Source organism: Hyperolius riggenbachi, chromosome 1, assembly GCF_040937935.1.
Source record: "Hyperolius riggenbachi isolate aHypRig1 chromosome 1, aHypRig1.pri, whole genome shotgun sequence".
Lineage (NCBI taxonomy): Eukaryota > Metazoa > Chordata > Amphibia > Anura > Hyperoliidae > Hyperolius > Hyperolius riggenbachi.
The window spans coordinates 208,985,547-209,003,042 of record NC_090646.1 but is presented as its reverse complement, the minus strand read 5'-3'; the positions used below and the strand labels follow the sequence as shown (position 1 = coordinate 209,003,042).

At 40.6% G+C, this 17,496-nt stretch overlaps 1 protein-coding gene across 2 annotated transcripts in view; it reads left to right on the top strand.

Moving 5' to 3' along the window:
• The window catches only part of INTU (inturned planar cell polarity protein), a 128,922-nt gene that overhangs the window by 59,963 nt on the left and 51,463 nt on the right, over positions 1–17,496 (top strand). For both annotated transcript variants that reach the window (XM_068270205.1, XM_068270194.1), the window contains exon 2: positions 708–1,261. In XM_068270205.1, the coding sequence (XP_068126306.1) occupies positions 708–1,261 (554 nt within the window). The remainder of the gene's footprint in view (positions 1–707; positions 1,262–17,496) is intronic.

The window sequence follows — 17,496 nt, the reverse complement described above, 5'->3', positions numbered from 1 at the left end:
CAGACTAAATTTATAAATAAATATTATTATTAAAAAAAGCAGTTTTGCTTTAACACACATCCTCTTTAACACACGTCAAGTAATTAGTAGTACTGTAACTAGTTGGGCAAAAAGTGGTTTCCTGCTGTTACTGAAGGTGAGAAACTATTGCTAGCATACCATTTCTGCAGTGAAAAATTGTAAAATTTAAAAATGCATTAATCAAAAATATACATTTCTCGCAGAGTAACCTGCACTATAAATTACCTTTTTTCCCTATGTGGCAGTCACATAGAGTATGTAGTAAAATACTGACAGATTTGAGAGATTTTGGACTAGTCCACCTCCTCATGGCAGATCATGGTATTTTGATGTTTACAAAAGCACTTTGTAAAGATCCATGCGAATATTTCAGCCAGCTTGCCTACTAGTTTGCACACTATTTTGGCAGTTGGATTGAGCTACCGCCATTCAGGAAGTGCTTTTGTAGATCACTACCTACTGTAAGGGACGGCAACATATGAAAAATATATAATAGTTTATACTGATTTTACTTTGGTAGAAATGTAAACTTTATATGCATGTATTTTAAATTTTACAATTTTTCATAATAGCTGTCCTTGAAGTCCAGGGTGACTCGCCACTTATTTCTGTGTTCATGAAATCAAGTGTTCTTTCTTCCCAAGTTTATTTATTCTAATTAAATATGATCTTTCTCTTTCTTTCAGTGACCTAGAGCCAGAGTGGCTGGAGAGCGTGCAGAGAAACGGGGAACTCTTCTATCTTGAACTGAGTGAAGGTGAGGAAGAATCTCTCCTTAATTCACAAGCTGTGAACCATGTCCGGTTTTCTGAAAATGAAGCACAAGTGATCTCGGAAGGAATGAAGAAAGACAAGAAGACTGAGCCACGGTTTAAAAGGCTTGCAAAAATATTAAAAAGTAGACACATTGGCAAGAAAGGATCTACAAGATTAAATGGCCAAGCAGGGCCCACATCTATCCTTAAACACCAGTCAAGCCATAAAACTGGGATGACTGTACATCAGCACTACAAGGATATCTTTTTGTATGTAAATCCAAACAGTTTACTTGAAAATGGACCATATGAGAAGCTCAGCCTACTGCAGGCACTAGTTGGCATTGTGCATCAGTCTTCAAGGACCAGTAAGCGAATGGAAAAGCAAGGCAAGCCTGTTCATAAATGGACAAGCCAGGAGAAACTCGTTGTTCATGGTTTTATCCCTGATAGCCCAGCTTCCAGATGCCAACAAATCTTTATTGGTAAGAACAGAATTTATTTATTTTTTTTAATGGTTTTTTTTTTTTTTATTACAGTATTTAATGCTGATATGCAGTTTTGGAAAATAATTTGAAAAACAAAAGTTTGCTTTCTTAAAACAGAAATAATTTGATATAATTCAGGTTGGAATGAGCTTGAGATGTCTCCCAGTGCATCACTGCTGAAAATAATTTGACGTCCAATAACAAAAGCTGTTAAAGTGTATCTCTAGTTTTTTCTTTGCTTAAAATCAATCTAGGTGAAATCATCCCTAAATGAAAGACACATACAGCACTTGTTTGGCGACTGTTCTTGAACGGTAAACATCTTCACCACTGTAGCTGCCTAGTATTGCAGACAGTTGCTATTGGGATGGCAGGAATTGCATGAGTTGGCATGTACAGACCCACTCAGTTCATCTTTGCAGACCTACAAGTTCCATAGCTTCAGGGAGAGCAGCCAGTCTAAGCTCTCCAAGTCACGTGATCATACCAATCACATCAAATAGGGGACAGAGCTGGAAACAGGAAATTCCACTAAACTGGCCACCTGGACTCTACTCTACCTTGTGGCAGGTAACTACTTTAGAAGTAGGGAACCATAAGAATGTTTTTGTTTCGTTTTTTCCTTTTGTGGAGTTTCATTCAGAAAGAAATACTAAACTTTTATGAAAAAAAAGATCCCTCCTAAAGGTGCATACACACATCAGACTATAATCTTTGGAAAATGAAAGATCACAGACCAATCTTACCACCCTTCATGTAGTATGAGAGCCATACTCTACACAGTCTTTTCTATGGAGCTGAACTCCCCATCAGAAAAAAATCTCTGCAGGCTGCTGCACACACAGATGCTGTACAGACACAAAAGATCAGTATCTGCAAAAGATCTGTTCCTGCCAAAAATCCATTCCTGCAAATTGCAATGATAGTCTATGATATCTGCAGATCATCATACACACATGATTTAACTGACATTCATCTGCAGATCAAGCAATCATCTGCAGATCTGAAAATCCATCCTGGTGGATCTGATCTGCAGATGAATGTCAGTTAAATCATGTGTGTATGCTGATCTGCAGATCTCATAGACTATCATTGCAATTTGCAGGAATGGATTTTTGGCAGGAACAGATCTTTTGCAGATACTGATCTTTTGTGTCTGTACAGCATCTGTGTGTGCAGCATCTTGCAAAGATTTTTTTCTGATGTGGAGTTCAGCTCCATAGAAAAGCCTGTGTAGAGTATGGCTCTCATACTACATGAAGGGTGGTAAGATTGGTCTGTTATCTTTCATTTTCCAAAGACTATAGTCTGATGTGTGTATGCACCTTTAGGCTGACTAGGTGACTACAAAAAGCTGTATTGTGCATTTTTGCAGATTAATTGCTTAGACTCTGCAAGGTGGTGTGTCTTTCTACAGTGTGGGCTTATTGTGTCTGCAAGCAAGCTTGTTTTGAATAATTTCCTATGTCTGGAAATGTGATGTAACTCTTACATAGTTATTTTGGTTGAAAAAAGACATACGTCCATCGAGTTCAACCAGTATAAAGTACAACACCAGCCTGCTCCCTCACATATCCCTGTTGATCCAGAGGAAGGCGAAAAAACCCTTACAAGGCATGGTCCAATTAGCCCCTAAAGGGGAAAATTCCTTCCCGACTCCAGATGGCAATCAGATAAAATCCCTGGATCAACATCATTAGGCAGTACCTAGTAATTGTAGCCATGGATGTCTTTCAGGGCTCGTTTCCACTATCGCGAATCTGCATGCGTCCAACGCATGCAGATTCGCACATGTAATGCAAGTGGATGGGCCTGTTTCCACTGTAGCGTTGTTGAGGTGCGTTTTTTTCAGCGGTAAAAAAACGCACAAAAGAGCCAACGAATTCGCCTGCGAGTGGAATGCATGCGAATCGCCGCTAATGTATTTAATAGTAAAAACGCATGCGTTTGTTACATGCGTTTTTACCCGCGATTTCGCGTGCGATTTCGCCCCTTTTTCAATTTTATTTTGCCCTGGCAGTGTCATGGTTAATTTCGCATGGCACCCTGCCATGCGAAATCGCGGGTAAAAACGCATGCGGAAACGCATCCGCATGCGTTTTTACAAGCGTCGGAATGCCGGCGAAATCGCGTCGCAACAGTGGAAACAAGCCCTCAACGCAAGGAAAGCATCTAAGCCCCCTTTAAATGCAGGTATAGAGTTTGCCATAACGACTTCCTGTGGCAATGCATTCCACATCTTAATCACTCTAACTGTAAAGAACCCTTTCCTAAATAAATGGCTAAAACTTTTTTCCTCCATGCGCAGATCATGTCCTCTAGTCCTTTGAGAAGGCCTAGGGACAAAAAGCTCATCCGCCAAGCTATTATATTGCCCTCTGATGTATTTATACATGTTAATTAGATCCCCTCTAAGGCGTCTTTTCTCTAGACTAAATAAACCCAGTTTATCTAACCTTTCTTGATAAGTGAGACCTTCCATCCCACGTATCAATTTTGTTGCTCATCTCTGCACCTGCTCTAAAACTGCAATATCTTTTTTGTAATGTGGTGCCCAGAACTGAATTCCATATTTCAGATGTGGCCTTACTAGAGAGTTAAACAGGGGCAATATTATGCTAGCATCTCGAGTTTTTATTTCCCTTTTAATGCATCCCAAAATTTTGTTAGCTTTAGCTGCAGCTGCTTGGCATTGAGTACGATTATTTAACTTGTTGTCAATGAGTACTCCTAAGTCCTTCTCCAAGTTTGATGTCCCCAACTGTATCCCATTTATTTTGTATGGTGCTAGTCCATTAGTACGTCCAAAATGCATGACTTTACATTTGTCAACGTTGAATTTCATCTGCCATGTATGTGCCCATATAGCCATCCTATCCAGATCCTGTTGCAATATGACACTATCTTCCTGAGAGTTGATGATTCTGCACAATTTTGTATCATCTGCAAAAATAGCAACATTGCTCACTACTGCATCTACTAGGTCATTAATAAATAAATTGAAGAGCACTGGACCCAGAACAGACCCCTGTGGGACCCCACTGCCAACAGTCTCCCATTTTGAGTATGATCCATTGACCACAACTCTTTGTTTTCTGTCCATTAGCCAGTTCCCTATCCATGAACACAGACTCTTCCCCAGTCCTTGCATCCTCAACTTTTGCACCAGACTTTTGTGGGGAACAGTGTCGAAGGCCTTTGCAAAGTCCAAGTATATCACATCTACAGCATTCCCAATATCCATATTAGCATTCACTACCTCATAAAAGCTGAGCATGTTAGTCAAACAGGACCTGTCTTTAGTAAACCCATGTTGATGCTGAGAAATAAGATTATTTTCTACTATGAAGTCATGTATAGTATCTCTTAGTAACCCCTCAAATAGTTTGCATACAACTGATGTTAAGATTACAGGTCTATAATTTCCTGGATCAGATTTTTTGCCCTTCTTTAATAATGGGAAAACGTGGGCTGTACGCCAATCCACTGGGACTCTGCCAGTTGCAAGAGAGTCACAAAAGATAAGATTAAGGGGTTTAGCTATAACTGAACTTAATTCCCTTAGGACCCGAGGATGCATGCCATCCGGGCCAGGTGCCTTGTCTATTTTTAATTTATTTAGTCTTGCCTCCACTTCTTCCTGCGTTAAGTATTTAATATTACAGTTAGAAGATTGAGACTCTTCCGCCTCTGTAGTTTGCAACAGTGCTGTTTCTTTTGTGAAGACAGAAGCAAAGAAAGCATTTAATAACTCTGCCTTACCTTGGTCATCCACCATTGAGTTCCCATCCTCATCCTTTAGGAGTCCTATACAGTCAACCTTTCTTTTTTTAGAGTTAATGTACTTGTAAAACTTTTTTGGGTTAGATTTGATATCCTTGGCGATTTGTTTTTCAGCTTCAATCTTTGCCTGCCTAATTTCTTTTTTACAATTTTTATTGCACTCCTTATAATTGCTTAGTGCAGCCTCGGTCCCCTCCTGTTTTAAGACCTTATAGGCATTCTTTTTCCTCTTCATTTTATCTTTAACCTTTCTATTCATCCATAGAGGCCTTTTTTTATTCCTAGACATTTTGTTTCCATATGGGATATACATACTACAATATTGATTGAGTATAAGTTTAAAAGCTTGCCAATTCCCTTCAGTGTCTTCCCCTTGTAGTACATTATCCCAGTTCACCAAACTTAGTGCCTGCCTAATTTGATTGAACTTTGCTTTTCTAAAATTCATAGTTTTAGTGGTTCCGCTGCCCCGTGGCCTATCAGTCACCAGATCAAACGTTATCATGTTGTGATCACTATTTCCCAAATGTTCTTGAACCTGCACATTTGATACATTATCTGGTCTATTAGAAATGATCAGATCCAGTAACGCATTCCCCCTAGTTGGTTCCGTTACCATTTGAGTCAAGTAATTGTCCTGTAGTGCTGCCAGAAATCTGCTGCTTTTACCAGAATGGGTAGCCTCAATACTCCAGTCAATGTCTGGAAAGTTGAAGTCGCCCATAATTATGACCTCATTTTTACTTGCAGCTTTTACAATCTGCTGTAGTAATCGCAGTTCTGCAGCTTCATTAATAAGAGGTGGCCTGTAGCATACCCCAATAAGCAATTGGCAACTTTTATTTCCACCATGAATATTTACCCAAACGGACTCCACATCTTCGCAGTCTTCCTCCATCTCATCGTTGAGGACAGCTGTAAGAGAATTCTTAACAAAGAGACAAACCCCTCCACCTTTTTTCCCTGTTCTCTCCCTCCTAAACACATTGTATCCTTCTAAATTAGCTATCCAGTCATGGCTTTCATCCATCCATGTCTCGGTTATTCCCACAATGTCATAGCCTTTGTCATTCAGAATGAACTCTAGTTCGTCTATTTTATTTGCAAGGCTCCGAGCATTGGTTACCATGCACTTTATATTTTTACCACCACATTTACCAATTTTGTTTACATGAATTGGGCTACTTGAATTTTTACCAACCTCCTTAATCTTTACACTGTCCCCACCCCCCTCTCCACCCTCCATGATGATAGGTTCCCACTGTCTTTTTACCTCATCTTGTCTACGTATTGAGACTTTATCCTCCCGCCTCCCCCCAGATCCTAGTTTAAAATCTCCTCCAACCGTTTAGCCATCTTCTCCCCCAATGCAGCTGCACCCTCCCCATTAAGGTGCAGCCCATCCCTGCTGTAGAACCTGTAGCCGACTGCAAAGTCTGCCCAGTTTTCCAGGAACCCAAACCCTTCCTTCCTACACCAATTTCTCAGCCACTTATTTAACTCCCTAAGCTCCCTCTGTCTCTCAGATGTAGCACGTGGCACTGGCAGTATTTCAGAAAACACCACCTTGGAGGTCCTTGCTTTAAGTTTATCTCCAAGTACCTGAAAATCATTTTTGAGGACCTTCCATCTCCCACTAACTTTGTCATTGGTGCCAATGTGTACCATGACAGCCGGGTCTTCCCCAGCCCCACCCAGTAATCTGTCAATTCTTTGATGTATCAGTTTTTTTAACAAATGTTTAGCTTTTCTTTAATGTGAACCTGATGTGAGAGACATAATGAGATCCGCTCAGCGGATCGATCAGAAACAGCCTTATCAGTCTGCCGACAGCTAGTACACACGCGCATACTGTCAGCTAAAGACCGCCCAGCGGGAGGGTCCTGCGGACCCGTCGTTTCCTTTTGTAGTGCGTGTGTACGCACCTTAAAGCTTTTTGGATTCTAAGTCAGGGGTCCCCAACCCCCCTTGGTCCGTGGCCCACTGCTGGTCCGTGGGTCGTTTGCAGCTGGACTGCGAGTCTGTCTGGCCTCTCGTGCCCCCCCCCCCCCCCCGCGTATCCCGACTGCTGTGAATAAGCAGGAAGCAGGGCAGCGGTTCCCCTGGTAACGGTGAAATACATAGCCGCTGCAGGAAGCCGCTTTCCTGCTTCTGCCTTTTCACAGCAGCCGGGAGACACGCTGCTGTGTAAGGAGACGGGGCATGAACGAGAGGGGCTGACCAGGCATTTATAATAGAGGAAGCGGCCGCCAGCTAAGGTGACACAGCGGCGGCTGCGGGAAACTATATACAGGGGCATCTACACTGCCTATACAGGGGCATCTTTACTACTGTAGCTATACTGGGCATCTATACTACTGTAGCTATACTGGGCATCTATACTGCCTATACTGGGCATCTATACTGCCTATACTGGGCATCTATACTGCCTATACTGGGCATCTATACTGCCTATACTGGGCATCTATACTGCCTATACAGGGGCAGCTATACCTAGATACCCTACCTGTACCTGGCTACCTACATACTTATGCACTTCAAATCATTTGGCCGCCGCACCCGACCTGAGAATTCCCCCCCCGCCCCCAGGAAACCGCCACGACCATCCGAGCAACACCACCCCCTAATCCCTTCCCCCTGGGCCCCAGAGAGAGTTTGATCTGGATACCGGTCCCTGGGACGAAAAAGGTTGGGGACCCCTGTTCTAAGTCAAAGGGAAAGCAAAAGAAATGTCAAAGGATCTACAGTAAAAGGTAGCTGAACTCTATAAAACAGGACAGGATATAAGAAAATATTCAAGGAATTGAGAATGCCAATTGGCATTGTTGAAACTCAAGTGGCCATACACTCGTTAGATTAGCAGCAGATAGATCATAAGATAGATTTCTGATCTATCTGATGTGTTTAGGAACTTTTTTTTTTTTTTTTTTTTTTTTTTTTTTACTAGGACCAGATTTCCAATAGATTTCAGTATGAAATGTGTTGAAAATCGATCTGGTGGCATTTTTTGCCATCAGATTTCCATTAGGTCCAATGCAAAATGATAAGCAATCTCAACAGATCGGCGAGAAGAACGCCAGCGCATACCACTAAGGCTGCATCCAAAATGAGCACCAGCTCAGTGTGCAGCACCTAAATAGATTTTCTGCACACTTTGCATTCAATTCAGTTGCAAATCATATTCAAATCTGCTACTACTTATTATGCAAACAGGAAACTCAGCGCAAGTGTCTTGTATAATATACTTTGCATGCAAACCATATTGGAAGCTAAAGTTCCTCCTAGTTTAATAAATGTTAGCACTTGTCTTGGATGCAGGGCATGCATTTTTCAGTCTAGCAGAGGCGGTGTATGCCTGTGCGATTAACCATTAAATTGCAGCATGTGTGTAGGGAGGCGCAGCCTTTCCCCTCACCTTTTCTTAACTTTGTAACTGTCAGGTTAGCTGCTCCCAGACCCTGCTCCTGAGTTTCCTGTTTGCACAATAAGTAGTAGCAGATTTGCATATGATTTGCATCTGAATTGAATGCAAAGTGTGTAGAAAATCTATTTAGGTGCTGCACACTGAGCTGGTGGTCATTTCAGATGCAGCCTTAGTGGTATGCACTGGCGTTCTCCTCGCTGTTCAACCAAATGTAAGTTACACATTTTTTTGCTTAGCTGCTCCCAAAGTTTTAAATTTAGGTTAGGTCACTTGCCCGGAGGTTTGCCTCACCATGGCGCAAGTGTCTAGTATAATATACTTTGCATGCAAACTATGTTGGAAGCTAAAGTTCCTCGTAGTTTAATAAATGTTAGCACTTGTCTTGGATGCAGGGCATGCATTTTTCAGTCTAGCAGAGGCGGTGTATGCCTGTGCGATTAACCATTCAATTGCAGCATGTGTTTAGGGACGCGCAGCCTTTCCCCCCCACCTAATCTCAACAGATCGACCTAGATTTTCCAGCATGTCAGACCGATTTAAATCAGCCGCAAATCGATCGGCTGGTCAATCGATTTGCAATCGATCGATTTAGATCGATCGGCCGCTAATCGGCTTAATGCATGGGACCCTTTGAAGTGGAAAATTATGGGTTCTGTTGAAACCAAAGCACGGTCAGATAGACCAACCGTCAGAAAAATTGTTAGGGATGCACACAGAGTCGCTGTTGACATTTTGCTCCAGTAGACACACTGGTTCCCTAAAGGTGGCCATACACTCGTTAGATTAGCAGCAGATAGATTATCAGTTAGATTTTCTGATCTATCTGATGTTTAGGAACATTTTTTTACTAGGAACCGATTTCCAATAGATTTCAGTATGATCGGGCAATCGGTTTGCTATCGATCGGCCGCTAATTGGCTGAGTGTATAGGCTCCTTAAGATCTCTCTTCTAAACTGATTGCTTAAATTTTTAATTCAGCCATCTATTGGTTCAGTAGGTACGAGTTTACCATTGGGTATATTTCACTGTAAATTTCTGTTCTCTGTCATTTCTAGTCAGGTAGGACCTATAGCAACCCCTTTCAACTTGGACCATATCTTGTAGACAGGACAGTTATTTAAATTCCAGTTTGAGGAGTAGTGTAAACGAGAGCTTGTGCAGGGTATAACCTTCCTTTATCATTGAGCTCTTGCAAGAATAGGATATGGGCTGTCTGTGCCTGAAATATAGTCTTTGGGATCTTTTTCTTAGAATTAAATGAAAGAGCTCAAGGTCAACACTTCTCAACCCTTCTTCAGTAACTAAATTGAAACCTCAAGTTCTCATTGTCATGGCAGCTGTGTCCACTCCTGTTTGGTGGTAATGTCCAGGGTGCAAGTCACCCTCCATGTGTCTGTAATAACTCAAAACTATTCAACATCTGACCTTCCTTGTGGTGTCTCCACCCTATAATCTATACATTTGTTCAGTTTTGCATATATGACTTAAGGGATTAGAAAACACAGTATTGATCCTTTACTGAATATTAAAACGTAACTTTTAATTATTGTATAAAATATCTCCGTGATGATTAGCCAACTTTTCCTAAGATTGTATCTTTATTTGTGAAATAATGGCTTTGGGAAAATCTCTATCTGGATCACTTTAAAGCTGTTTGAGTCTACCAAGCCCTGTGTCCACTCATAAGCCCCATGTTCTGACATTATAGCAGCACCCCACATTTTTTTCTGTTCTCAGATAAAAATGAGGTCTTGGTTTTATACGATTTTAACTATATTACACTTACACTATATTACACAATTTGACTATATACATATTCAGTTGTGGGTATTGTGGTCATCAATAGGAGGGAAAATTGGGGGGTTAGTTTATATTTGACTTTTATATAAGTGTGTACAGTATATACAGTATTCTGTTGTGTTCTTGCCTTACTACCGTATTTTTGCACTGAACATGTTCCTCTTTCTGGTTTCAAAAAGTTGGTTGGTATGCTTTAACCACTTCAGCACCACAGGGTTTTTTGCTTAAAAACCAGAGCAATTTTCACATTTCAGCGCTCCTCCCATTCATTCACCAATAACTTTATTGCTACTCATCAGATGTAAATGATCTATATCTTGTTTTTTTGCCACAAATTATGCTTTGTGAGGGTGGTATTTGCTTTTAGTAATTATGTTATTATCTGTGCATTTTAAAGCGAAAAATTAGAAAAAAAAGAAAAAAATACACTATTTCTCCATTTCCATCCACTATAGTTTTTAAATAAACAATGTTACCATAGGTAAAACCCACATATTGTATTTGCTAATTTGTCCTGGTTATCTCAACATTTAAATAATGTTCCTAGTACAATGTATGGCGATAATATATTAGTTTCTGGTTTGTGTTTTTTGTTTTCTCATTGTACTCTATCAGTAATTAAAAGCCCTTATCTTCATGATTAACAGTAAGGCTAGAAACCCACTAGGAGAGCTTTTCTGAGCGCTTTGTGATTTGAAAAGCTCTAGCTAATGTAATGCTATGGGTGTGATCCCACTAGAGTGATGTGATTTTATAAAAAAAAAACCATAGCATTGCATTAGCAAGAGCTTTTTCAAATCACTCACACTTAGAAAGCACTCCCAGTGGGTTTCTGGCCTAATACACTCTCATGGCATACATATTTTAAAAGCTAAGTCCCTAGGGTAACTATGTATTCTCTTTTCAATCCTGTCACTTTTTTTTTTTTTTTACAAGTATTTATTTAGGGGTATAGAGTACATGAAAATAACAGTTTTATTGCTTTTCATTCAGTTTTCCGGTAAAAAACAATCACATGACTTAGCTCTCAGTTGTCAAACACAAAATCTTTTCTCTCACTTGTCACGGTTAAAATGATACCCTATATACATAATCAGATAGCTTATTGGGCATACAGCACACTGTTTACCACAAGTACGCATATTTACTCCCCTGAGCTTCAGATGAAGTTTTGTGGGGAGTAGATAAGCGTAGCAAGGGATTCAAAGTGGTTAAGGTCGCTGCGCTGTTACTCTTGCAGAGTTCCAAGGCATATTTAGTACATATTTTATGTACATTATATTTGCTGTAGTATATTAACAGCCTCTGTAACTTTGTAATAAAGATGAAGAAAAATGTTTGTATTTGTGTACTCAGTAAAATCATCTCCTTTTAAACAGTACATTCCTATGAGCAAATGTTTGGCTTCACTGCACCCTGGTAACTTGCACGCTTTCTGCCTCAGTAACCCAGCTGACACACAGAAAACATTTCATTGCTGATGATGCATAGATGGTGTTCTGTAATGCTCAGATCAAGCATCCTCTGAATGCACTGAGGGGATCAGGTTGAGCAAGCTGACAATGCTTTTGACAAGCTAAGGCACATGTTTAATCTGGCAAGTGTTGAAGAAGCTTTAGCTATCCGCCAATGAATTGCTGTAAATGAAACTTCTATAAAAGCTGCATATTATTTGCGCTTACTCAACACTGCCTGCTGCCTCCATTTGGCTCTCTTCTGAGCCCCAGCAGACACATAAAGTTCGAATCCATATCATACTTACAGTGGCATAGCTAAGGAGCTATGGGCCCCAGTGCAAGTTTTACATGAGCCCCCCCCCCCCCCCAAAACCCACTCTCTATACATAACAATTGACACGGCACACCAAAACTTGCCAAGGACAATCGCAGTGTCAGAGGAGCAGGTAGGGGATGGAAAACTGTGTTAAGGATTACTACTATTCAAGGCATCTATAGAAGTGATTATTACAAGCACAGAATCCATAGAGAGCTAATACTGTGATATAAGGTGGACCCTTCGGGGCCCCTCTAGCCCAAGGGCCCCGATGCGGTCGCTACCTCTGCACCCCCTATTGCTACGCTACTGCATACTTCTCCACTGCATGTAACCTCTGCCTGGGCAGACTGTGATTGGTCAGGGAAGTGGGAGGTGCATGGCTGCCACTGAAGACAGGTGGTTTGCTTCACAGTTGCCAGAGAAAAGCTTAACCCATTCAGGTTCTGTCGTTTTCACGTGAGAAATGTTCACCTCCCATTCATTAGCCTATAACTTTATCACTACTTATCACAATGCACTGATCTATATCTTGTTTTTTCCGCCACCAATTAGGCTTTCTTTGGGGGGTACATTTTGCTAAGAGCCACTTTACTGTAAATGCATTTTAACAGGAAGAATAAGAAAAAAAATGGAAAAATTCATTATTTATCAGTTTTTAGCCATTATAGTTTTAAAATAATACATGCCTCCATAATTAAAACTCACGTATTGTATTTGCCCATATGTCCGGTTATTACACCGTTAAAATTATTTCCCTATCACAATGTATGGTCGACAATATTTTATTTGGAAATAAAGGTGCATTTTTTCCATTTTGCATCTATCACTATTTACAAGTTTAAAATAAAAAAAATAAAAATATTTCATCTTTACATTGATATTTAAAAAGTTTAGACCCTTAGGTAAATATTTACATGTTTTTTTTTTTTTTTTATTGTAATGTTTTTTGTTTTTTTTTATAGTAAACATTTTATTTGGGTAGTTTTGGGAGGGTGGGAGGTAAACAATAGATTTATAATGTAAATGTCTGTTAATTTGTATTTTTTTTTCCTTACAGGTGTAGTATTACTTTTTGGCCACAAGATGGCGGCCATGAGTTTGTTTACATGACGTCACTCTAAGCGTAACACGCTTAGAGTGACTCATCGGAGAGGGAGCGGCCAGAAAAGGCGCAGCTTCCGAGAGAAGCTGTCGCTTTTTCAGCGGGGGAGAGGAATCAATGATCGGGCACCATAGCCCGATACATTGATTCCCTGGCTACCGAATCCGCGGCCGGGAGTGCGCGTGCACGCGCGCGATCGTCCGCGGTAGTGCGCATGGTTCCTGGACGTAGAAACTACGTCCAGGAACCAAAATAGGTTAAAGAACATGTTTCTTCAGAAGGTTAAATGCTGCCAGAAGATAGAAATGAACCTTCAGTAATGAATATGCTAGATTATTGGCTAAGGCTTCTTTCACATTATAAATCAGGCAGAGGAGACTAAAGGCTCATACACACATCAGACCATAGTCTTTGGAAAATGAAAGATCACAGACCAATTTTACCCCCTTCCATGTAGTATGAGGGCCATACCTGCACAGTCTATTCTATGGAGCTGAACTCTCCATGAGACAGAAATCTTTGCAAGATGCTGCACACACAGATGCTGTACAGACACACAAGATCAGTATCTGCAAAAGATCTGTTCCTGCAAAAGATCCGTTCCTGCAAATTGCATTCATAGTCTATGAGATCTGCAGATCAGCATACACACCTTGTTTAACAGACATTCATCTGCAGATCAGATCCACCAGGATGGATTTTCAGATCTGCAGATGATTGTCTGATCTGCAGATGAATGTCAGTTAAACAAGGTGTGTATGAGGATCTGCAGATCTCATAGACTAGGAATGCAATTTGCAGGAACGGATCTTTGGCAGGAACAGATCTTTTGCAGATACTGATCTTTTGTGTCTGTACCGCATCTGTGTGTGCAGCATCTTGCAAAGATTTTTTTCTGATGGGGAGTTCAGCTCCATAGAAAAGACTGGGAAGGTATGGCTCTCATACTACATGAAGGGTGGTAAGATTGGTCTGTGATCTTTCATTTTCCAAAGACTATAGTCTGATGTGTGTATGAGCCTTTAGGGCGGATATTACATCACGACTGGCTTCAAAATAGCCACAGTAAATATGGAAACTGTCTAGAATAGTATTCTCTACTTTTCCTTTATAAAATTCGCAGGAATCAGAATGTGGACAGTGCAATACATCTGTTATGTAAGTAGAGCAAGTATTTATCTACTTATATAGTGGCTGGATGGTGTACTGGTTAAGGGCTCTGCCTCTGACATGGGAGACCAGGGTTCGAATCTTGGCTCTGCCTGTTCAGTAAGCCAGTAATTCAGTATGGAGTTCATTGGGCAAGACTCCCTAACACTGCTACTGCCTACTGAGTGCGCTCTAGTGGCTGCCTCGCAAGCGCTTTGAGTCCGACAGGAGAAAGGCGCTATACAAATACTGCCATTATTATTATTATTATTATATATTTGTTTTTTTCCTGAGATAGTATGGCTGACAGCTCCTCTTTAAAGAAATGAGATGTAGGATAGAAATTTAGAATACTAAAAGCTCCAATATACTTAACCTTTCCAGGCATGTGATGAACTCCTTAGCAGAAACAATTGCCTTAGAACAGGGGTGTCAAAAGCATGGAGCCAAAATCTGAAACCTGGTCTTAGTTTCAGGCCACATTGTTCGTAACATGTGGGCCCCCTAAAAGGCGCAATGGAGAGCAGCAGATGTTGCTTTATAGTGTATTCCACAAATCTGCTCACAGCAAACTAGATGTTACATGTGTATTGCGGGAAACCCAGGCCAGTGGATGGAGTTGTAGTGAAAAGTATGGTAGCTCTCCCTTAAAAATGCTTGCTCCCAGCTTTTGGCAGTATGCGCAGGAAGGGCGAAGACGCCATGCTTTTTAAATGCTTACCATCACAACAGATGAGGAGGGTAGCTGTATGGGCCTTGTTTGACCCATATTATTATTATTATTATTATTATTTAGTATTTATATAGCGCCGACATATTACGCAGCGCTGTACAGAGTATATATATATATATCTTGTCACTAACTGTCCCTCAAAGGAGCTCACAATCTAATCCCTACCATTGCCATATGTCTATATTATGTAGTGTAAGTACTGTAGTCTAGGGCCAATTTTTAGTGGGAGCCAATTAACTTATCTGTATGTTTTTGGAATGTGGGCGGAAACCGGAGTGCCCGGAGGAAACCCACGCAGACACGGAGAGAACATACAAACTCTTTTGCAGATAGTGCCCTGGCTGGGATACGAACCCGGGACCCAGCGCTGCAAGGCGAGAGAGCTAACCACTACGCCACCGTGCTGCCCATATGCCTAAAGGTGGCCATACACTTATAGATTTGCAGCAGATTCGACCATCGGATAGATTCCTGTCAGATGCCTGTCAAATCGAATCAGACAGGAATCCATCTGATGTGTGCCACACACTAGGAACAGATTTCCAATAGATTTCAGTATGAAATCTATTGGAAATCAATCTAAATGCATTATTGGACTATTACAGCCAGTGCAACTCTATGGGCCATCGATCTGCTGCCGCGATCAGATCGACCTAGATTTTCCATCCTATTGGATAGATCAAATCAATCGAAATCTGCCACAAATCGAGTAGATTTGATTGAATCGTTGTATGATCGATAGAATCGATCGATGGCTGAAATCGACCAGTGTATGGGCCCCTTTAGAAAAAAATACAAATTGCCAGTTTATTAACTCATACATTAGAAAGCATTGATCAATAGATTGCAAAAGAAAGCACTAGAAAGCTGGATGAGACAAAGCTTATAGAGGAGCACAAGCACTGTATCACCAGGCTTTTACCAGCATTTGCTTTTGTTTACTACATAGCAGCAATCCACCTTCTAGCACAATGGCCTTGCATCATTAGGGATTGAGTAATCACAAATAAAATACAAATGTATAATCGACAGTAGAACTTGCTTACCTATGGCATCTGAAACAAAAAAATGTGCCACAAACCATGCCAAGAATGGTTACTTTAATGTGACACCTTTTTTACTTGTAAACTTTGATGTCAGTGGAGTTATAATACATGGTGAATCATAAGTTTTTATGAGATTATAGGTGTGAAAGACATTCATTATGAATATGCCTTCCCTTTTTTAAAGAAATCTTCTGTAAAAATCTTTAACTTAAAGAGAACCTGAACTGAAAATAAAGTGTCAAAATAACCATACATCGGTCATACTTATTTCATGTGTAGTCTGCTACTCAATCTCTTTCTCCTCTCCTGCATACCATTGTCCACTGTGATCAATGGAATTCTCCATCCTCCATCTTAAAAATGGCCATTACCCCATAACCGCTTCCTAGTCAGCACACTGTTAAACTGTAATATCACCCACTTGAGCCATAGGGAAACATGGACATTACCTTGCACATTCAGTTGTAACTGACAGCTGCTGATATATAACTGACAGCAACTGGTATGTTTCAGTTCTGACAAAATATTGTCAGAACTAGAAAGGATCACTGTAAGAAGAAAATGGTGAGCCTCTGAGAGGAACTGACAGTGAGGCAAGTATGAAATATTCATTTGCAGCTACATCATGTGTTTATTTTAAATAATTTTACTCGCTTCAGGTTCCCTTTAAGCATATCTATTTTTTGCTTATTTTTACTTTGACTAACATCTACATTAGTATTGAATGGAGAAGAGAAGTTTGGTCGCCCTCCAGTTTGTCTTTTAACATCAGTCAAGCTTATCCAGCATTTCTAAGGCAGGGTTACATTTTTTGCATGTATTTTTCACATAAAAATTTGCGTTTGCATGCAAATTTTCTTATGCTCTGGAAACATGCATGTGAAAATGCGAATGTTAATGTGAAAATATGCATGCAAAAAACTGCCTGTTTTCCGCCAGAAAGCTGAAGTGTTCGGGAAAATTAATTTTTTTTAAATGATTTTGTGCTTGAAACCTTTATTATGTTAAAAGGCTTTCTAGAACCTTGCTTGACACATTTTGCAAGTTACATTCAAAAATTTCATGAAAATAAATTGAACCACTTTTTGCACAGTAATCCAGCAGAAATGGAATGCAAAGGAGGGTTACCGTACTGGCTTTCTATTTTCTTTTCTTTTGTGATCTGTATAATGAGTATTTGGAGTGTGCTGTCATCAATTTGACCTTGACCTGATGAACATGCTGGAATTAAATTCAATAATCTAAACCCTAAAGCCGCATCTACACGAGTAGATGCGGCCGCGATGCTCCTTATCAATCAGCGGCTCGATTGATAAGATCCGACAGGACGGATCTCCGCACCGCCGATTCCCTGCTCGCTCCCCGCTAGGGGACAATGGCAGGGAATCGAGCGGAAGATAAGCGGGGACGAGCGGGGA